Below are 23821 nucleotides of genomic sequence, written 5' to 3' on the forward strand. Positions count from 1 at the left end.
TGAGCATGAAGAACCAAGTGATTAGCAGAAGCTTAACATTATACAAATCTAATTATCTCACAGCACTGATATTTCAGACACAGTCGCTATTACCAAACTATTAAAATGAACATTTGTTGTCCTTGAAATAAGAAGATAACCAAGATGATTCTGCTTCTTCATTAGTAGAGACATCTATCTCAGGTTTTTATAGGTTATTGTTCTGCCCAGGCTCCCTATGGTCAATGACACATCAGCAAAAAATAGAGGCCATTTGCTCTGATCATACCAGGACTATGATTCAACAATCAAGAAAGTCAATTTAGGTAAACGTCTAAGAATTACTATTTATCTTGGTATTCTTTAGCAACTGCAAAGACACTCATTCTCCTTAATAAAATAAAATCTCAATTTTTCCAAGTTGGCAATAGCGTGAGAATTTCCACACGGAGAGGGCACATCTTGAGCACAGTTTCTCTTATTATCCAAGAATTTCTTTGAGATTTTTCTGCTAACTGCTGTTGCCACCATCATGTTGGTATACTCCTCCTTTAACTCTGTTTTAAGTACAGATGATTGAGTGTACAACCTTTTTCCTAATTCCCTGATGCATAGTAGAGAGATGATTGGAACAGCTGAATATGACCTCACTAAAGTTTGTAATATCAACAACAAAAAATCTAGATTTTAATATGACACTAGATAATCTCACATATATAATACGGCTTACCATTTCTAGGGCTTTGTGATAGGCAGAATTCTAACAATATCCCCCCGAGATTCCCATTCTGTGGTTATTCAAACACTAATCAAGGTACTGATGTTAAAATTGGGTGATTGTCCTGGATTATCCACAGGGACCCAATGTAATTAAGTGAGCCCTTAAAAGCAGAAGAAGAAGGGGGAAGAATCAGTTACAGAGTTGCATTGGAAGAGGGAAGTAGTGGAGGGATGAAGCAGAAGTCAGAGAAAATGGAAGTGGGAGAAGAATGAGACCTGCCATTGCTGGCTTTGAAAATGGGAGAAGGGATCCATGAACCAAGAAATGCAGGCTCTACAAACTGCTCAGCTCTAGAAGCTGAGTATGGTCCACAGCTGACAGTCAACAAAGAAATGGGGACTTCAGCCCCACAACTGCATGGAATGGAATTCTGCCAACAACCTGAATGAGATTGGAAGAGGATTCATCCTCAGAACCACAAGAAAGGAACATAGTCCCGCCAACACCTTGATTTTGGCCTTGTGAGACTCAAGGCAGGGAACCAATTGAGCCGCGCTGTGTTTGGAATTCTGTCTACACAAAGTGTGAGATAATAAACTTGCATTGTTTTAAGCCCCTAAATTTGTGGTAATTTGTTACAGTAGCAATCGAAAACTAATATAATCTCTCCCACTCTAGTCCATCCTCGTTTCTCCTCTGCTTCCATGTGGTCAACACCATCATCACTAGAGTTCCTTATCTGCAATTTGGATATCTTCCTTTAAGTCTGGAACCAAGAAAGCAAGGAGACCCCATTACTAAATACCATTTTACTTTGGTCTGTTACTATCTTATATTCATGTATCCAGTGTGTGATTCTTCCTTCTTTGCCTGTGTTACTAATTTGAAGAAATCATCTATAAGCATTTACATTTATTTTACCTTAATAATCATTTATGTTAGGAAAATTTTTCAGTAGCACTTCATCTTGACTGACACGTAAAAGCTAGAAATCAAGCACATATTTGTGAGATCTTATTAAGCAAGGAGTCAGCTTAGTTCTGAAAACAGTAGATATTACATATAAATTTGCTACCTTAATGTACTCTTCATGAAAACAGCCACGAATTTAAAAAGAAATTTTACTAGTACAAAGGCAGCATGACCACATTATTAAAAACTAACTAGGTTTTACCTTTGCTTAATTATTAGTATTACAATGAGACCTCGAGAAAGTCATTTAACATTTTTTGCTTCAATTTCACATTCATGAAATGATCTTACTACCTGTCTTATTCTACTAAGTGAGAAAAGTAATTCAACTTTTAAAAAATGTGGTTATCTACTTTAGATGTAAATGAAATACAATATATTATTAATCATAAATATAGTGAATTATATTTAAACATATTATAGCTGATTGACATATTATGGAACTATTCTATGCACATGTGTATATTGACTTTCCACGTGTTGATATCAATTCACTTGTTAAATTTGTCACATTTTTTACACGTCAAGTAACCTCACTGCTTGTGGTAAGTAAGTATTTGTAAAGGTTGCTAATGATAAAATAGGAGCAATACATAAAACTGTGTGCTAATTCTCTTCTTCAGATGTAAGTTGAAAACTATAAATAACTTCTATATCATACAGAAATTTTGAGAAAGCCTGGTGGAAGCAATACAATGGTCATTCAATTATTTCTGTTTAATTTTTTTCTTCAAAAAGAAAATTACCATATAGTGTGCTTATATATCTTTTCTTCACTATGGAAAGGGGCTTAACTTGTCTTTCCATAGCTATGGAAATACTATTACTGTTACTATGGAAACAGTTTCTATAGTTTCACAAGCAAGAAGGAGGGAATAAATAAACCAATAGCTTAAAGCCTGAGAGAATGGAACCAAGCCCATTATGATCTAAAGCCAGGCCAGGACTAGTGTGCAGGAACAGACTGGCAAGTATGATGATGGTAGTGGTAGTAATGGTGGTGGCAGCAAGGTTATAATCCAATCAGAGAATTGGTTTCTACATTGTGATTCAGCATGTTATTACACCCAGAAGAGAGATCCTTATCGAATCTACCCAGTACTTTAGTTCTTTGGGTGAGTTTAGAATGAAAGACAGGAAAAGAAGCCAGAGTTGGAGAGCTGGAGATATAGGCAAGGTCATGAATCAGTACTGGCCAAGAAGCCAGAAGTAAGGGAGCACATGTTGCCAGGGGTCAATGCAAGATAGCACAGATGTAAGCAAGTTAGAATAACAGATATGAAACAGTCGGGCCAAGGACGCTTGAGATTGATATATTTCCTGCCTCAGATGGAACTGTAGATAGAACAATATGAGAGAGAGAGAGAGAATGAATTTGCTAACCTGAGAAATTGGACTGGTTTTGGATCATAGCTACGAATTTAATGCCTGTTCTGGCATAAAGAGGAGTATGCAGTTTGGTTCAGTTCTTTTTGCTCTTAGGAGGAAAAAAGAGTGAAAGAAGAGAAGATACATAAGTGACTGGCCAGCTCTACAAACTGTGCCCCATCCTGGGTCTATAAAGATTACTGGGCTTGTTAGTGATGCTTCAGATATTATATCTTCAACCTTCACAGAAAGAACTTCTTCAAGGTGTGAAAGCTTTAACTAATGATGATGTACTTTTCTCTAATTGTTCTTTCTCCTTTTATCTCTGTTCTTCAAAATCCATCTTTATGAACAGTAAGTTTCCACATATTTGAGAGGGATTCAATATCTAAAAATAATAAAATAAATAGATAAAAGATAAAATTAAAAAATAAAAAATGAATAGAGAAATCTCTGTGCTTGTTACTGCAACTTAAAAGTTACCGAAAAGTCATCATGCTAAAACGATATTTTAGCAGGTAACACATCTTTTGATTTAACAAAAATGGCAGCTCTTCAAAGGTGCACTTGAGTATGGAAAAGAAAGGAGATTATATAATCATTATGGAGTGATTTTGGAGATACAGGAAGGCCCTCTGCCTCTCCAAACTGTTCTCTCCACTTGCTGATGCTTGAAATCTCACCGTTACAGCTTCACTATTCCAGTTTAAGACTTTCCAATTCTGAAAATACAAATACTTGCAGAGACATTTAAGCATTTCCAAGTATTCCATATCTTGATGGGAATGAGTTAGTCAATTATTTCCTGAGCAAAGAAAAGGGTGAAAGAATCTGGAAATACTTAAAGGGTATCAGCTATAGAAAGAAAGGGAACCCATTCAAAGATAACAGAAAGTAGAGACGACCAGAGAAAATTTACCTGCTTCGCAACTTTGAGTAGCACTTGCTCAAAGCATTGTTTTCTCTCCTTCCCTCCTTCCCACATGGCCCTTCTTTCCATTGTTTCTTTCAGTTTCCTCATATAGGAAATGAAAAGTAGGGATCATAATTCCCACTTCAAAGAGCAAATATGGGGATTAAAAGAGTTAATCATTTAGAACATGGCTGGTGCTCCAGTAAATGTCCATTATCCTCCTGCTGTGTCTCCCGTCTCTGGTTTACTTGGCTTAAGAAAAAAAGCATTTTTTTCCCCTCAGTGAATATGACGGTAAATAAACAGATATCAAGAAGATGACATATTAGCATTACTCCTGAACTTTTAAAAAAATTTTTAAGCCCTATGTGCCATTTTAAGCCCAGAATCTTTCATCTTGGCATTTAGCCTTCATCCCTACAAAAAGAATTTTGGAACTTATTACCAACTAGCCCAAGGATCTGCTTTAAGTTTCACTTATTCTGCTCCTCTTTCCCAAACATTTTTAGTAATGGCTAAAACGTTCCTTTGATGTTATCCATTATCTCCAGACTATGAGACTCTAAGTCCTAGAATCAGATTCAATTTAAAAAGTCAGAAAAGCCACAGCAGTAAAGATTTTAAGAAAGAAATAGCTGTACCTCTTCCTTTTGTATAAAACAGAGGTTTTTTTCTTAACATTATGGAAACTCTTATGACCAAATCCATAATAAAAAATACTGAATATTACTTCACTAACACAATCTGATGTTCATTAAAATAAACAATCGCAGTCAAACTTAACCTACAATTATCCATAGAGAACAAAGCTTCCCAAACTGCACATATCTGGAAGAAGCATTGCCTAACTACCACAATCGTGTCATTTTTCTTGAAGACTGACAGAACCCAGAAAGAGTAATTATAAGTTATAGGGTAAGAAATAAAGGTTTTCCAACAGCTTTCTGGATAAAGTGGAGAAATTATAATGAACACTCATTGCAAAGAATTTTTCTTTCTTTATTTCTTTTTTGCTTAGGAAGACTAGCCCTGAGCTAACAACTGTTGCCAATCCACCTCTTCTTTTCCTTGAGGAAGATTAGCCCTGAGCTAACATCTGGGCCAATCCTTCTCCACTTTATATGTGGGTCACTGCCACAGCATGGCTGTTGAGTGATGTAGGTCTGTGCCCAGAATCTGAACCCACAAACCCAGGTGGCTGAAGTGGAGTGCACTGAACTTAACCACTATGCCAAGGGGCCAGCTCCAGTAATTTTTCTTTTAATGGATGAGTATTAAGTTTGTTATACTTGTTTTACAATACTTAAATACTTATGCTGTATTAGTATGCTATATAAGTCTTACATACTTAAACTATAGGGGCTGGCCCCCCGGTCGAGTGGTTAAGTTCACATGCTCCACTTCGGAGGCCCAGGGTTTTGCCACTTTGGATCCTGGGTGTGGACATGGCACCACTCATCAGGCCATGTTGAGGTGGCATCCCATATGCCACAACTAGAAGGACCCACAACTAAAATATACAACTATGCACTGGGGGGATTTGGGGAGAAAAAAAGCAATAAAAAATACCCATACTATATTAATCAAAAAGTATAAAACAAGACCAAAGATGAGAGGAAGCATTGTTCAGTAAACCAAAAGCAGAGGTGGTAAATAGGTCAGCTGTCATTTTGTGCAGAGAGTACAAAAATGTGCTAGATAGCCAACAAATGCATACATAAAATTTCAAGGCTATTTTAGTGGAAAATTCCACTCTCTCACAACAATGGAGCAAAGCTTCTTGACGGGATAATCTTGATGTGATCAGCTTAGCAAGAGTAGAGAATTGCTTTTCAAGTTTAGAAAGAACTGAAGATTAAGCATGAGGTAGAAGGCTAGCTGAACTAAGTGACGTTTAAAGTATTTCTTATATTTGGAGATTTTTAAATTATCCAATAAAATGCTTGGGCGCGTATGTTCACACTTGGTCATTTCCTTTCTTGTATCTTCAATTACTCTCTTCCCTTTATGTCCACACAAAAAACAATTTTGCTCATTGTGGAGAGTAAAATTGCATTTGGATCCCCTCCTGCACCAAACTAGAATAGGGCTTGGCAAACTCTTTCTGTAAAGGGCCAGATGGTAAATATTTTAGACTTTCTGTGTCATGAGTTTCTCTGGTAACCATTCAGCTGAGCCACTGTAGCGCAAAAGTAATCATAGACAGTACATAAACAAATAAACTTGGTTGTGTTCCAATAAAACTTTATCAAATTAAAAAAAATTTATCAAGAATAAAAAGCAGCATGGTCAAATGTGGCCTGTGGCCCATAGTTCGCCAGCACCAGAACGAGAGCTGTTTCCCCTTTGCTATTCTGCAGCGGCTCCCTCTACTTTTCACTACCCGTTTCCTCCTTAAGCACTGATCACTTGGCCTTCTTCACATTTTAAAAGCTAATACTTATTCAGAATTAAATTAGGTAATGCATTAAAGACGATTAATAGATAATGCATTAAAGATAGCGCATCTGAAGCACTTGGCACAGTGCCTGGTACACAGTAAATACTAACACGTATTTGTATTCATCAAAGTTACCTCATGGTTCTCACTGTTCCCTGTCTGGTTCTTCTATCTCAAAAAATAGCAAAATACTTGATACCCAGTTGCTCAAGCCAGACTTTAAGAAATCAGCTTTGATTCCTCTTTCTCCCCCACCTCTAATCTACCATCAAGTCTCACTGATTCTCTCTATCATCCCCATTCATGTCTCTCCATCCCCCTTACTACCTGGTAGGCCAGGCCCCTACCCTCTCTTGAAAAATCGCTGCAAAGCTCTCCACCAGATTCTCCCTGACTCTAACCTTTCTCTCTTTGGCAAAAGTGTCAATACTTTTAGGATAAAATTCAATATCCTGAACAAGACTTTTAAGATATTCCATGATCTGTCCTTTGCACAACTCTCCAGCCTTATATGTGAACTCTACGCCTTATACTCTACACTCCAGGTACACTGAACATAGTTCAGTTCCTTGTCCCCTCTGAACACCTGTTTACAAATTGTACTGTCTGACTTTTCCAAAAATTAAAAGGGCTCCAATTGCTTAGAAAAAAGTTTGAAAACCAATCCTTTAGTCAAATTAGATCACTGATCTTTCTCCAATGCATACTCTATATTTTTCTCTATTTACCCTATACTACTAAAGTTTCCTATGCTTGACATGCACGTCTCAATCATTTCATTGACATGCTATTTAATCTTTAAATTCTGGCTCAAATCATAAACTTTCCAAGAAGTCATCCAAAGTCTCATTCCAGTCAGAAGTGATCTTTTTGAAATCTTACAGTATTTTGTGCTACTGATATGCTATCTAACATACCTTCTCTAATAGATTTTAAGCTTTTCGAGAATGTCTGTGATTTGTATAATTTTTGTATCATTTGTATGATTTTTAATATTCCATAGTACTTACATGACATCCTCTATTAGAAACAATCATATTGATTAAATATTTTAAATTTATAATACTTTTTAAAAATCAAAGTGCTTAGTGCTAGTTTGATAGTCTATTTAAAATTTTAAGCAATATTTAAATGTAATGGAATTTTAACTGACTTTAGTATACTAAAATGTCTCATTGGAAACAGAATGAAGCCTAATGGGTATTTTAAAAACAAAAAGCTAATACACCAAGGACAGATAAAGAAAGAATGATTGAGCATAAAAGACCAAGAAGATAAAGCAGATTAAAACTAAACGAACTTACACAGTTTTCTTATTCAAAATGAAGCAAAGAGACATCATAAGATTTTACTGACACACATAAATATTCCACGAAAAAGCCAGGAAAAAAATAAGTATCTTTTATATGACATTTTTATCATTTTTTTCAGTGTAAGTTTTTACACATTAAGATAAATGCAAAATAAATACACATCCAGGGAATACTAAATATGACTGAAAGGAATAAAAAGGGGAATAATCAAATATGCAAAATCTGTGAGAAATTTTATTGAAGTTGAGATTGTGTAACTCAGAATAAGGCTAATTCATATCTAAATATATGAAAGACAAAAAGACACAGAATGTGAACCACTTGGCCTTCATCACTATAAAATGTAAAACAAAGAAGATTTGACTGTAAATGGGATTAAATTCTAGAATATGGTTCAAAGAGAGGACCCTGTGTAGCTTTAAAATTGTGCACTGAGCTGTGTGATTTGGAAGGAAGAAATATTACTCTTCCTTAAGGAAGGATATAATCTTCACTTTTCCATTTCAGTTAGAAATAAGAAATGGACTTTCAAACATATAGTTATATGTATTTAGTTACATGATATGCCATCTTTCTCATTGTTCATTCCATTGACTATTTTGTTTTTAAAACACAATATTTTAATTTGTGTAAAACAATTTTCACTGTCCTTATTTTTTGGGGAAAAATCTTCCAAATGAAATAAGTCAAATGAACACAGATTCTTAAATTGCCTGTGTACTTTTTTTAAAGAAATCTTGTTTTACATATTGAAGTAGACCTCTATCAAATTGTCATTTCCAGTAAAATAATTTTACAGTTGACTGGTTAAGTGGAGAACAAATCAGTCTGGCTGATATAGCAAGTCAGAAACCTTTGGTCATCTGTCTTTCCTTTGACACAGCTCTAATTCCAGGATAAAACGACTGCTGGCAGGAGGAGGAAAACAAAAGAGGACAAGGAAGTGAGATACTTCAAACATCAATGGGACTGGAAGGGATATGGTAGGAGGCCAGTGGGTGCTATTCTCATACGTTTTGCTACCATATTTCTTTTGGAAAGGAGGGTTTGATTGAAAGGTGTTGAAGTAGACATGCTTCAGGTATGAGCACAGCCCCCTGCAGGGTCTCTGTGGTTTTGTGTGATTACTTTCCTGTCTCTACACCTGTCTATTCTTCTTTAAACTTCTGCATTACATGCTGCCTCACCATCAATTTCCTCATCAGAATATTTCCCCACCTCATCTCATACTTCTCTATTAGCTTTTGACCCACTCTCATTTTCTAAGCAATCATGAAGCTTCAAGTAAAAAGCAATGAATTCCTGCAGGGCTGGCCCAGTGGCCGAGTGGTTAAGTTCGAGCACTCTGCTTTGGTGGGCCAGGGCGGGGTATCCCAGGTTAGGATCCTGGGCGCATACATGGCGCCACTCATCATGCTGTGCCGAGGTGGCGTCCCACATAGCACAACCAGAAGGACCTACAACTAGAATATACAAGTATGTACTGGGGGGCTTTGAGGAGAAGAAGAAGGAAAAAAAGGAAGATTGGCAACAGATGTTAGCTCAGGTGCCAATCACAAAAAAAAAAGCAATGAATTTCTCACATACCAGAACAAAATCAAAACCAAAACCACTCTTTGGACTAAAAGCTACAGAAATTACAGTTTTATGTCTATGCCAAGCTTTAATGACTAAGAAAAGTATACTAGATCCACTTTCCCACTATGTGAACTTCAAGCATATATCTAGGTTAAACTAGAATCTATTGCCTCTCTCTCTCATAGTATACACAGTATATAAATTCAGATCCTATACCATTGGATTTAAATCCCTTTCAAAAGGTCATCTGGCTTTCAACTGTTTTTAACAGAAAACACACATGCATGCACATACACACTGACCCCACAGGGAGATTATTTGTGGACCATATTCATAAATGCAGAGATTGACAAAAAAAATCAAACACAAGGGCAGAAGGGCACTGTACACACATGCAACATTTTATACCATTCAAGAAAAATTTGTTGAAATCCTGTTATGTGGTAGTATCCAACAAGAACTGGGGAAGATGGAAAGATAAGCCAGACTAGGTTACTATCTTCTGTGATACACTTTCATGCCACTTGGTACTTCTCCATCAAGGCAAGCTCTGTAACTTTGACTAATTATTACTTTATTTCTTTGTTAAGACCTGCCTTTCCCACTGGAGCTACAATACCATACACAGGACCCCAGTTAATACATACCATGGAGTCTGTCACAGATTAGAAATTCAATAAATGTTTACTGAATAACAATATAATGTTATGTTAAAATGTTATAAGGTAGTGAATAAAAGTGTCAGTTAAGAAAAAAACTTCATCTTAGAATAAAAAGTTAGAGGGATTTGTCCAGTTAAAGCAATATCAGAGAGGAAAGATGGATTCTGCCTGAGTGTTTTCCATTCTACAAAGTCTACGGTACCAAACAGCTTTCCAAGCCCAAGGGAAGAGTGAGCCAAAATGCCTACCTTTTCCCATATGTTGGAAGAACGAGCTATCATTACTCCTAGTAGAATTTTACACTGCTCAGCTAAGGCTTTATTAAATTTCCAACAAATACCTGCTACTGTCTCTTTGGAAGTCTTCCTAGTAGGCAACAGGAACAGGACTCAATTGAATAAAAAGCATCTAGTAGCTCCATATACCTATTCAGAGTATATGAGAATTTCATTAAAAAGGTTCTTTACATAAAACTGTGTTTCTGTTTATACTCTGATGCTTAAAAACCTTTAAGCGTTTAATTTTAATGAAATTAAAAAGTCTTTTCCTTAGTAGGTACTTCTCAGCTTACAATTAAACTCTTTGTGGTTTAGTTATTTACAGTTACTAGGCCTTTACTGATTACTAGCATGTATAATGCCTTTGGCTATTTACATCTTAAAATCATGCCCAATCAAATTAAATAAATCCTATATTAAATTAAAAGTAGTTCCCTTAGAAATTTCTATTTTGAAGAGAAAGTTTTTTCCCCTTAATGATACGAAACGAACTAATTATAAAAACATACCGTTAGCAACAGTGGAGTTACCTAAAGAGCACCAGCTTTGGAGTGTATCTGACCAGCGGGAAACTTCTGAGTCTCAGTTTTCTGATATGTTTACTTAATGAGATGAATAAATACATGGTAATGTTTGTGTTTTAAGGAAATGATTAAATACCATAAGAATTCATTAGCAAACTTTTAATAATTTGATTATGAGTGTAATCTTTATGTTTGGGATGGGATAATGTAAGATAATTTGAATTTTAGATGTAAATGTATAGTTCCTTAGCAATAGCTTTCAAGAGTTCTATTTACTCTTTCTATAAATAGTAATAACAGAACACTAGAATATGAGATGATAAATATTTGATATACTTTTATAAGATAATTTATAGATTTTAAAACTTCAATGTACCAGTTTAACATCTTCAGGAACACAGTTTTAAGTTATCTTGTCTATATCAGAGACAAATTGAATTGTTCATTCATTCATTCATTCCTTCTAACAAACATTGAGTATTTAGTAGATATCAACTATTATCTTAGGTACCAGAGACATTAAAATGAACGTGATATAGTACCTCCCCTCAAGAACTTTATAATCTAATGAGATTCAGACAAATACAAATAAATAATAACATGACATGCTATTAATACACAGATGACCCTTAAGAATCTGAAAAACAAGCTTCTATTTTCTATTATAAAAAAAGTTTCTTCAGGGGCCGGCCCGGTGGTGCAGTGGTTAAGTGCACACGTTCTGCTTCGGCGGCCTGGGGTTCACCGGTTCAGATCCCAGGTGTGGACATGGCATCACTTGGCAAAGCCATGCTGTGGTAGGCGTCCCACATATAAAATAGAGGAAGATGGGCACGGATGTTAGCTCAGGGCCAGTCTTCCTCAGCAAAAAGGGGAAGATTGGCAGCAGATGTTAGCTCAGGGCTAATCTTTCCCCCAAAAAAAAAGTTTTTTTTCAATTCAACAACAAAAAAAACCAACTCAATTAGAGAATGGGCAAAGGACTCAAATAGACATTTCTCCAAAGAAGATATACAAACAGCCAATAAGCACATGAAAAGATGCTCAACATCACTAATCATTACGAAAAGGCAAATCTAAACCACAATGAGATACCACCTCACACCCATTTGGATGGCTATTATAAAAAAATAGCAAGTATTTTGGCAAGGATGTGGAGCAACTGGAACTCTTGTGTACTCCTGGTGGGAGTGTGAAGTGGTGCAGCTACTATAGAAAACAGTATGGTAGCTCCTCAAAAAATTAAAAATAGAATTACCATATGATCCAGCAATTTCACTGTGGGTATATGCCCAAAAGAACTGAACGCAGGGTCTTGAAAACACTTGTACACCCATGTTCATAGCAGCATTTTTCACAAGTGCTAAAAGGTGAAAGCAATGCAAATGTCCATGACAGATGAATGGAGGAAAAAATGGCATACATATATACACACAACAGAATATTAGGCAGCCTTAAAAAGGAAAGAAATTCTAAGACATGTTTCAACAAATATGAACCTTAAGGATATTAATATAAGTGAAATAACCCAGTCACAAAATGACGAATACTATAAGATTTCACTTAGATGAGGTACCGGAGTAGTTAAATTCACAGAGACAGAAAATAAAAGAGTGGTTGCCAGAAGCTGGAGGAAAGGGCAAATGGAGAGTTGTTGTTTCATGGCTACAGAGTTCCAGTTTTGCAAGATAAAAGGAGTTCTAGAGGTGGAGGGTGCTGATGATTGCACAATGATGTGAAGGTACTTAGTGCCATCGAACTGTAGACCTAAAACTGATTAAGGTGTTAAAATTTTTTTTTTTTGAGGAAGATTAGCCCTGAGCTAACTACTGCCAGTCCTCCTCTTTTCACTGAGGAAGACTGGCCCTGAGCTAACATCCATGCCCATCTTCCTCTACTTTATATGTAGGATGCCTACCACAGCATGGCGTGCCAAGTGGTGCCATGTCTGCACCCGGGATCTGAACCAGTGAACCCCAGGCCGCCAAAGTGGAACATGTGCACTTAACCACTGTACCACTGGGCCAGTCCCTAAGGTGTTAAATTTTATGTTATGTCTATTTTGAAGTTTTTAAAGAATATGAAATTCAATTCAAATTTAAGAAATATTAAATTGATTTCCATTAACAATAAAATTACTGTCTTTCTCAGAGACTTGTTGATACTAGCTTTCTATAGAAGTACTTTAACACAGTTAACAATATGTTAATAATAGCTTTCACTTATAAGAAATATTTTGTTTATCTCACCTATAATATTGAAGCACCTGAACTTATGAGCAAACAACAGTGGCATGACTAATGATAATTTTTTTTTTTTTTAGGAAGATTAGCTCTGAGCTAACATCTGCCACCAATCCTCCTCTTTTTGCTGAGGAAGACTGGCTCTGAGCTAATATCAGTGCCCATCTTCCTCTATTTTTTATATGTGGGATGCCTGCTACAGCATGGCTTGATAAGCGGTGCGTAGGTCCTCACCCAGGATCCAAGCCATGGAACCCTGGGCCGCCAAAGTGGAACGTGTGAACTTAACTGCGGTGCCATTGGGCTGGCCGCAATGATACACTCAATTAATAATGGCTGATAGTGTTGTAAGAGCTAAAACATTATTATAATTTCAAAAGTGAGAAATATGCCTAAATTTACTGTTAAAGGCACACTCTTTGTTAGAATCCTTAACATGTTATATATCCTGTAGTGTTAGTTTGAGTTGTCTAATGACATAAAAGATAATACCACTACTTAACATCTCTATTATTCTTCATTATTACAAAGTTCCCTGTTAATAGACCTGTGAATTCAGTGAACATTCACCTAGAACTATTACATACTAGAACAGTGGTTTTAAGCCTTTCAGGATTACATACTAGAACAGTTGTTTTAAATCTTTTAAAATATTGCCTCCATTTCAGTAAAAAATTATTTACAAATGATACACATATTCTACTATACTTTTATAATACATAAAACATATACAAATATTTTAAAAGATAAAAATGCAACAAGTATTTGCAAATCATTATTCCTAATGGTAAAATAAGACTATGCTCTCAAGAAAAATGTTTGAAGTAATGTGTGTTATAATTTTCAAAAATATTGGTTTGCTCACCACTCCTCTTCCTCTTTTTCCTGAGCACTCCTAGACTACATTTCCCAATCTCCTATTTTCCAGCATCAGCCTTGTGACTGAGCTGTAGCCAGTGAAATGTAAGCAGAAGTGACTTTACTATCTCCAATTCTTGCCCATAACAACTTTCCACGTGCTGGCTGGATAGAGAAGGCTCCAAGGCCCTCGAAGAGGGTAAAGCCACAGATGAACAGAGCTTCAAACCTTCCACAGGGAAGGCCACTGAGAAGAACTGCACTGGACTGATATTTGCTCAGTAAACAAACTTCCGCATTAAAGTTTTCAAAGTTTATACATTATAGGCGCTGGCATTATGTTAGCTAATAAATAGAGCTCCTGAAGGTCTGCTTTCAAATCCAGTTTTCTCATACTTAGTTTTAATGATGTTATAGTTGAAAAAGAAACATCACAAAGACACACTATAGACAATATAAAGTATAAACGCAAGGTAATGTTCACTGTTAACAATAGTGGGTGTAAATCTACATTTTATTAATCTTCCTGATAACTTGGAACTTTTTGGTGAGCTTCTCGTCAGATCTTAGAGAGCCACTGTATGGGCTTCATCAGTGCTGATGAGGAGGTTGACTAGGAGTACAGGTTTCAGGTGACCTTTTCTGTGTGATTGCAGTATTAGTATTACTCTCGATCCACAGTTTCATTGCAGGAATCTTTTTAAGCCACTTGCCCATTTTCTGATGGTGACCTAAAGTGACTAATACCTCCAGAAAGGCAGGTAACACACGACCATCTGACATCAGACCAGCTGAGAACACCAGAGTAACGCCATAGATTAATGTTAGTAATGCTTCATTTCTTTTTGTCTTTTAGATTAAAAACTAAAAATTAGTTCTACCATTTTCTTTCCATTCTCCAGGAAACTTAATCATGCACCCCGAGGAGTACACGGGCCTTTCATTGAGGATCACCACATTTGAAACTATACCAGACATTGAGAAGGAGAAATAAGAAAGACTGTAGCCAGGAGCTTGACAAATAAATAAATGATTACAGTTACTAAGTGTTATAAACAGCTTAAATGTAAAGTACTGTGTGAGCTTAGAAATTATTACAAGATGAAAAGAGCATAGATTCCTGAGTGACCACAGGTCGCTCAGCAGATCTCCAGTTAAGCTCTGGATCCAAAGCTCTTTCACCTATTCAGTTGTTCCCACAAGTATCACACTTCTCATTAAAAAACCCTAAAAACTCTTATTTGATTCCATCTCCCCCAAGTTACAGTCTTATTTCTTTATTAGTTTTTTTTTTTTTTTTGAGGAAGATTGGCCCTGAGCTAACTACTGCCAATCCTCCTCTTTTTTCTGAGGCATGCTGGCACTGAGCTAACACCCGTGCCCATCCTCCTCTACTTTATATGTGGGACACCTACACAGCATGGCGTGCCAAGCAGTGCCATGTCTGCACCCGGGATCTGAACCGGCGAACCCCGGGCCACCGAGAAGCAGAACGTGCGAACTTAACCACTGTGCCACCACGTCGGCCCCTTCTTTATTTAGTATTTTATCAGAAATCCTAGAAAGAGTTTTTATCTGTACTGTAGAACACACTAGTCACTAGTCATATGTGCTTATTTAAATTTAAATTAATTTAATTAAAAATGTAAAAAAATTAAAAATTCAGTTACTCAGTCACACTAGCCACATTTCAAGTGCTCAATAGCCACATGTGGCTAGTGCTATCAAATCGAACTGGAGAGCACAGATGTAGAATGTTGCCATCATTGCCAAAGGTTCTATTTGACAGTGCTGGTCTAGACTACAACACGATAATTTAGAGTGAAGTCTCTAGATCCATCCTGCCTGGATTCAAATCCAGACTTCTACCCTTACTAGCTGGATAAACTTGGGGAACTTAATCACACTCTTTCTACTTTGGTTTACTTATCTGTAAAATGAGGATAACAGTAATTAATGCTTGCTTCATAACATTGTTGTGAGATTTAAATAATTTACATGTAAAGTGCTTAGAATTGTGCCTAGCACATAAAAGGTGCTCAATAAATATTGTGTTCTTATGTTTATTCTTGAAATTTATTCTCACTGACTCTACTTCACCTCCCATTTTCTTTAATCTACTCCAATCAGGCTTTGTCCATCACTGCAAGTTTTGCCAAAGTTTACCAAATTCCTCCACTTTGTCAAATCCCATGGTCAATTCTTCTTAACTTGACCCATCAGAAGCACTTGATGCAGCTGATTATCTTTCTTAAAATAATTTCTTCATTTGGTTTCCAAGATACCATATTCTTCTTTTCTTTTTCTTTAATGGCTGCTCTCTCTTAAGTTTCCTTTGATGGATTCTCTTCCTGACTTCTAAATGTTGGAGTATCCCAGGGCTCAGTCTTTAGTTTTCTTCTTGATTCAAGTTACCCTAAGGAATCTTATCCAAGGCCTTACCCTAAGTAAAATGCCATGGCTTTAAATACTACCTGCTGATTACTCCCAAATTACATCCTTCATCTTAACTCACTAGGCGCCAGACTTGTATTCAATTAACCATATAACACTTAGATGTCCAATAGGCATCTCAACATAAATATGTTTAAAATAGAATTCTTGGTTCCACCCCAAGGCTGAATTGGCCATTGATGTCTTACATCTATAAAGTGATTTTAAAGTTTTCAAAGCACTTTCTTATATGTTTTTTAATATTATCTTTTTAGAAATCCTTTTAGGACAGCAGGTGTTAATTCCATCTGTCAGATGAACTCTCTGCGACTCAGATATGTTGGGCAGATCTTTAAAGAGGCTATAGTTGATATCTTACATAACCCAGAGCAAGCAATAGACTCCAAGTCTCCTTATTCTCTCTATATGCTTTCTACTAGTTATGATGCCTAGTCATTCTTAATCTTTAGAAACAGTGACTTTAAAGGTGAGTTTCCAATCAATAGAAAAAGAAGCACATAAAACAGCATGGCAGAAGAAAAGATATGTAACTCAGCTACCATGTGTATTGGCCAAGGCACCTTTATAAGTGGTTTCCCCTTGGCCAGTTATTGTTTACATATGATTGCTATTATATCATCCAGAATAATTTCACTATTCTTTAGAAAGATTTCATTTTGCTCAGTTTCCTATTCTTCAAAAGGCAAGTTAGCAGTCTTGTCTGGACTTGAAATCCATATTGGTGCAATGATATTTATTTTTACAATGATAAATTCCATCTTAAAAATTGAAAACATTATATTACATCATTCATTAAATGATAACTCTGTAACTTAATTACATGAAGATCTCCATTAGAGGTCAGGAAAATCAAGAGAAAACTAAGTGAATCTTTGAAAATGCAAACATGCTAATTAAAAATGTATTTCTTGGTTTTAGGTAAGTTACTCAATACATCCTATATATTTATGTCTAAACAAAGAATCTATTGTAGATCCACCATCATGAAATGAGTTCATTACTTTAGATAATGTTATCATACGATCAAATAGTTTAGATATTAAATTTGAGGATTTCAGTTTTAAATACTGTTGGAACTTGTGATTGAATTCTTTTCTTAAGAAAAGAAAACATAAAAATCTTACTTGAAACACATACACATATGCACACAAATACAGAATTCTGAAACGCATTGAAGGTTTGGAGTCCAGTAATTGCAAAACAATCACTGTTGGTTATTTTACAGTTAAACTTAGGCTTTAAAATGAGAGATACTCTGAATTCCATTGTCAATAGATAAAAGCTATTGGGTAAATAGGTAGGAATAATTGCACAATTTAAGAATGATTAGAATTTTAAGTATTATAATGTCACTGAACATTAATGAAAATGACAAAAAGGAATACTTTATTTCCTGCTATGCTATATATACAGGAAGGAGCTATATGATATACTAAGGAACAAAGCTACACTTTTAAATTTGCCAACATCACAATGTTTTTGAAGAGAGAAATCTGTAACCACTTATACATGAAAACTAAATCAATGTTGTTACAGAATCACTGTGTATGGTCAACAGATCTATACTTTTTTAATAAAAATATTATCAAAGAAAGATATATGGGATATTCATGCCAAAGCTGTAAAGATATGAAATTGATCATTGAGAAATATTGATCATTCTCTTCTTGAAATCTTCTATAATCTTAGCTTCTGTGACACTATTCCCTCATAGTTTTTGTCTTGTCTTTAGGATCATTCCTTCTTGGTCTCCTTCGTGGGCTCAGGACTCATCCCTCTCCCTCCTTCCTCTATACTTCCAATATCCATTAATAGCACTACAACCACCCACCACTGATGTAAGCCAGAATTACAGAAATCATCCTGGAATCCTCACCCCTTCAACTCTCCATATCCAACCAGTCACTAAATCATTATGACTGACTACTAATTTTGCTCTGTAAAAATTCCCTGAATCTATCACTTTCTCTCTATCTTTACTACAATTGACTTAATTCAAGTTCTTATTTCTTTTTTTTTTTTTTAAAGATTTTATTTTTCCTTTTTCTCCCCAAAGCCCCCCAGTACATAGTTGTATATTCTTCGTTGTGGGTCCTTCTAGTTGTGGCATGTGGGACGCTGCCTCAGCGTGGTTTGATGAGCAGTGCCATGTCCGCGTCCAGGATTCAAACCGACGAAACACTGGGCCGCCTGCAGCGGAGCGCGCGAACTTAACCACTCGGCCACGGGGCCAGCCCCTCAAGTTCTTATTTCTTGTCTGAATTATTGTGCTACTCTGCTAATTTATCCCAAAATGTTCTTTACCAGATGCTGACTTAGGCTGATGACTTTATTGCAGCCCCACTAGAACACAAGCTCTAAGAGAAGGATCTCTTGTCTTGTTCGTGTTTTCTTTAGGATAGTCCCTGGCATATGGTAGACACTCCAAACATATTTGTTAGATAAATAAATGGCAGCCTGAATGTCCTACAAATTATATTTTATACAAATCTGATCATATCAGTCCTCTACTGAAAACCTTTTAACACTTCCTATCACCTATAAATTAATATGATCTACAGGACTCTCCATGATCTGGTCTCAACTTATCTATCAGCCTCATCTCTGGCCACATTCACTCTAACATTTTGTTAAAATTGCAACTAACTGCCTACCGTTCCTGTACAAAGTGTGCCTCCATGCCTTTGGTCATTACCGTTCCTATCTGGAACACATTTCTAACCGTCCTTTACCTGGTTAGCAATTACTCTTCTTTCAGACCTTAGTTCAGGTACAATCTTCTCCAGGTATTCATTCCTGAATTCCAGGTTGAGTCAAGTGGCCTTCCTCTGAGCATCCAGCACACTTTCTATGTAATTCTGGTTTTACCACTGACATATGATCTTGAGGCAATCTGTTTAAGTATCTATCTTCTACTACATTATATGCAACTCACGTCATAAATGATTTCTTATTCATCTTTGTTCTCCATGTGCCTGGCATGTAGTAAGTGCTCAATATTTACCAAAAAGCCCTGAATGAATGGAGATAATTATTTAGTTTAACACTACATATTCTCTAACTTGTAGTCTTAATCATGTGTTTTAAGTTATTAATTTTTTTAATTAATAAACTTTACTTTTAGAGCAGTTTTAGGTTTACAGATGTTTATAAAAGTTTTAAAGAGAAAAATGCAATAAAATTTCTAACTGCCAGAGAAATAGTGAAAAAATTCAATTTGAAAAGGCCAATATTTATTGTACTAGCACAACACAGTTAATTATGTATAAATAGTAGTAATTTAAAAAGCATTTAAATATGGTCTTTATGTCCATAAATCAAATTTCTACTTCTATGTTAAAATGCAAAATAACATTTTAAAACACTAAATGAAAAATTCTTATAAGAATAACCACATTAAATATAGGGATTCACAAGCAGGATACAAGGAATACCATCAAATAACTATTTCAATATAATATTATTATATAAGGCTCAAATTCCGGAATCACTGCTATAGTTTGTAACATCAAGATTAGCCGGGTCCAGAAATTAACATATCCTTAAATTCTTTTGTGTTGCAGATTTATGTCTTGACTTTTGTATACAAGAACTCTAGTATTCAAACATAAATGAGATTTAATCCATTTGCCTATAATTTATTTGCTGTAAAAGAAACACCATATTATATAGCTTTTGTTTGTTTAAGTAGAAGATATGCTATTATTTCCAAGATACCAGGGATTTAATGTTTAATTACCAACACCCATTTGAAAAAAAAGACATTGCTTTGACTCACAAATTTCTTAATTGCTAACAGCGGCTTTTCTGAGTAGGAGAGTTGTATCTAATTTCTTTTTGCAGATGTGATTTAGCAACTGAATTTTCAAGTAGTAAAGCTTTGAATATCTTCGCTGTCAGCAGAAAATTCCTCCATCCCTGCTGCTGGAGAATACTGTTGCTTGAAGTTTTAACAGGGAAATAAAACTGCAGTGAGAAAATTGATACTACTGGTAAACGCTGCTTACAAACTGAAAAAGAAATTAGGCTGTCAGCAATAAAAGAACTATATTATTCACACAAAATATGAGGTGTCATCTTCATCACCACACTTGCTGGCCATGAAAATTAATTTGGCTGGTTCCGACTTGAGGAACCTAAAGCAAAACAAATATCTCACAGATCAGAGTGCCTTTACAAGGATCAGCAACCGGTAGGCAGGGAGACCACAGCTTAACTCCTCCCTGAGGAGGAAAGACATTTAACGCATTTCAAGAACAGTGGCTAAGGTTCACTTTGAAGCAGGTTCATTCATAACTGAAAAACAAAGTCATCGTTATATTTTCAGAAAGGTTGACTAGTTTAAAATGCCTCTTTCCCTCTGGAACATGTCGTCATCCATACATTACTGCAATAAAATGAGTAGAAGAAAAAAATATGTACTTTGATTACAACTCAAATATGAATTCAAAAGTAACATAAAAATGCCTACCCGTTTGGCTGAGCTGAGAAGCGCTGCGACTTTTCCGGGAAAGACCAACAATAGCTACCATTTTGGCCCCAATGCTAGAGCGCCGCTTTTTGCCACTGGAGCCCAAGGCGCCCACTGCAGTGTCAGACTGGCTGCCATCATTCTTCTCAAGTGAGCACATGTCTCCGCTGATGCTGGTGCTTTTAGTCATGTTCTTCCCTGAGATGCCCATTTGTCTGCTTTGCATTTTGGATGTAAAGACACTGTAGGCCGTTGGATCGTTAAAAGTGAGGGCAACAGTAAAAAGGAAAAGACAGAAAAGGTATTTTAGATGAAACATCTGGAGTATAATTAAATTATATCATTTACAGGACATAGTTTTAGAATTTAAAAATTTTCAAATACCATGGTCTTGAATGGGCTTTACTATTCAGGGCCAATTTTAATGCAACTATGGGAAATCAGACATAATTTCATTTCTGGCGTCAAAGAGGACACTAGATTACATGGCCATAGGGAAAAAAAAACCCACAAAATATCAGCGGGCTCATTTAAGAAAATACGCTGTCCTGCAAGTGCAAATATGCTTTAAGGCAGCCACATAACATATGGAAGAAGTTCTCAAAAGCATTCTTCTCTAATTGGCTTTGCCTTCCAAAATAAATTAGATGAGTGGGAAAATTTTAGAAAAAATGGCAAAAATTACAGGATCCATTGCTAAGAATGGCCCTTTAAAATGTTTTTTTTTTCATTTTATGGAAAACCTAATAAGATTTATCTAATAATAGTTAAATTTTCTAGCAGGGATTGATGTTTCCTTTAGCTTTGAATTAAAAATAATTTATTTTACTTTACATAATTTTATGTTTATTGATATAAGCCTCTATTACAAAAATAAAGAAAAGAAAGATTTCCGACTTGTATTCATGTGAAAGAAAGAAAAGTGATTATCAGTTGTCTAGACAATATTATCAGAAAGCAATCACTGAGTCAATGAAGCACGTGGGCTGATGAGCTGCCGCTAGACTAACACTGCAAATGGGAGGAACTAAAGAAAAGGACCCTGGGTTTTCTGTAATTACTGGGGGTGGTAGGAAGTAGAGCAGGGGATGAAAGATCAGAGCAGGCTATCCAGCTGGCCCTATAAACCTGCAAGAATGTGAAGGAAGTAGTCTGCTTTGCAGGAATGGGAAGACCTACTTACATATTATCAAGCATTGACTCAGTATTAGAAAGTAATAGTTTCTGTTTTAATTTAGTTCTGATAATCGAAGTGTATAACACATAACTATAGAAACAAAAGAAATCAAGAAACGTCAGAAATATATTTATATATCATTTAAAGGATGAGAATTAGAAAACACTTATTGAGGTGATCTCTTATCTCTAATTCAATCTCTTCCTAAAAATATTTTTTTCTCTATTCTATAGCAAAATCTGCTAAAAGGCTAGGACCACACCTTAATTTTATTAATGTATGTATATTTTCTCCAAGTATTTAAGAGGGGAAAAGCTCAGTGTAAAATTTTTTAAAAACACAATCAAGTGTACTATCTTCTCTCTCACATTAGTTTCAAGAAGAAATGAGGCATAAACAGGCCAAAAGAGAGAGAGAACAGAGAGAAAAGTCTATATGCTTCTACAAACCCCAAGTCAATCATTTCAAGCTTGTTTGATTTTGCTATTCTTTAATAAACAACAATAGAATGAAACGGAGTTTTGGTGGCAAACAGACATGGGCCTGAATTCCAGCTTTCCTGCTACTTAACTGACTGCCTTTAGAGGAGCTCGTTGCTCTACTCTGAGTCTCAGGCTCCTCATTTACAAAACGCGAATATTTTACTTTCCGTGCTTATTTTCAAGAATATAGATAATACATCTAAAGTAAAAATTCAACAAATGGAAATTATAACAATTATTATTCAGGAATATGCACAATAGATAAAATGAGGTTAAAGCCCTTCAACCTGCATTATATAAATACTTAACCGTACCAACACACATGATATTTGTAATTATAAATTTAAATTAGAAATTTTTGAGATTAAAATGTCTAAAATGGTTTTCATATAGTCACTATTATATAATGAGGAGTAGATTTGTACTGAAAGTCAGGAAATCTGAGTTTGATCTTCAGTTTTACTGACTGATCTTGGGAGAGTTGTTTCCCTTTCAGGTATTTAGTTTCCTCATTTAATAAATGAGAAAACATAACTAAAGCATTAAGCAGAATGCCAGACACATAAGAGCCCCCAAAATTATTCTCTTCCTCTTTTTCCTTGTTATTATCACCACCACCATCATTATCATCCATTAAGCATCCATTAACTTCTTGAACTGGAATATCTATAAGGTCTTCTTCTTTAACTACTAAATGTTTTCCTCCTCTAGATATCTCTTGTTCCATGGATTCTGGGCAAATAAACACAGAAATGCAACACATGATTTTCACAGTATGCTACTATCAGAAAAGGCATGGCATAGCCTAGAAAAGTCACAGTTTGGTTAAGACTAAGGCTTTGAAAATAATAACATATGTTCCATAGTCACAGTAACCTAGTGCTCCTGCTATGTAGGAATTTTTACCCCAAACATACACTTTTCTAAAAGAACTACCTAATCAATTACCTACCAAGGACGTCAAAGATATACTCACAAAATATTGCTTATTGTGCCTTGTGACTTTTGAATTTTAATTTTCTTGGTTGGCTAAAAAGGCCATAAAGAACCTGGCCAAAATCAAGCAGGATACAATGAATATTAACTGGAACTGACAAATCAGTTAGTAGATAAATATTTTAATTACTATTTGGTTTTAAAGAAGTATACTTCTCTTCAACTTAACAACTTTGATAACGCATTATCTACAAAAAGTGTTATTAAAAATTTTGTTAGGTGGATCTACTTTTCATCTCCTTGAAACCTAGAGATCAGCAGGAGTTAGTTTATAATAGTTGCCCTCGAGTGCTGTGTTTGGAGGGTGGGAGACTGAGGCTAGGGTATCACCACTAGTTTCCCTTACTTTCCTCACTGCACGTCGCCTAAAACTACAAGCACATAATGTTGCA

General features: G+C 35.6%; 1 protein-coding gene across 1 annotated transcript in view; it reads right to left on the reverse strand.

Annotated features, from left to right (window-relative positions):
• Nucleotides 1-23821, reverse strand: part of RIMS2 (regulating synaptic membrane exocytosis 2) — a 572812-nt gene that overhangs the window by 64788 nt on the left and 484203 nt on the right. Inside the window, exon 25 of the mRNA XM_046642144.1 lies at nucleotides 20775-21016. Within this exon, the coding sequence (XP_046498100.1) occupies nucleotides 20775-21016 (242 nt within the window). The remainder of the gene's footprint in view (nucleotides 1-20774; nucleotides 21017-23821) is intronic.

This window comes from Equus quagga, chromosome 16 (assembly GCF_021613505.1).
Source record: "Equus quagga isolate Etosha38 chromosome 16, UCLA_HA_Equagga_1.0, whole genome shotgun sequence".
Classification (NCBI taxonomy): Eukaryota; Metazoa; Chordata; class Mammalia; order Perissodactyla; family Equidae; genus Equus; species Equus quagga.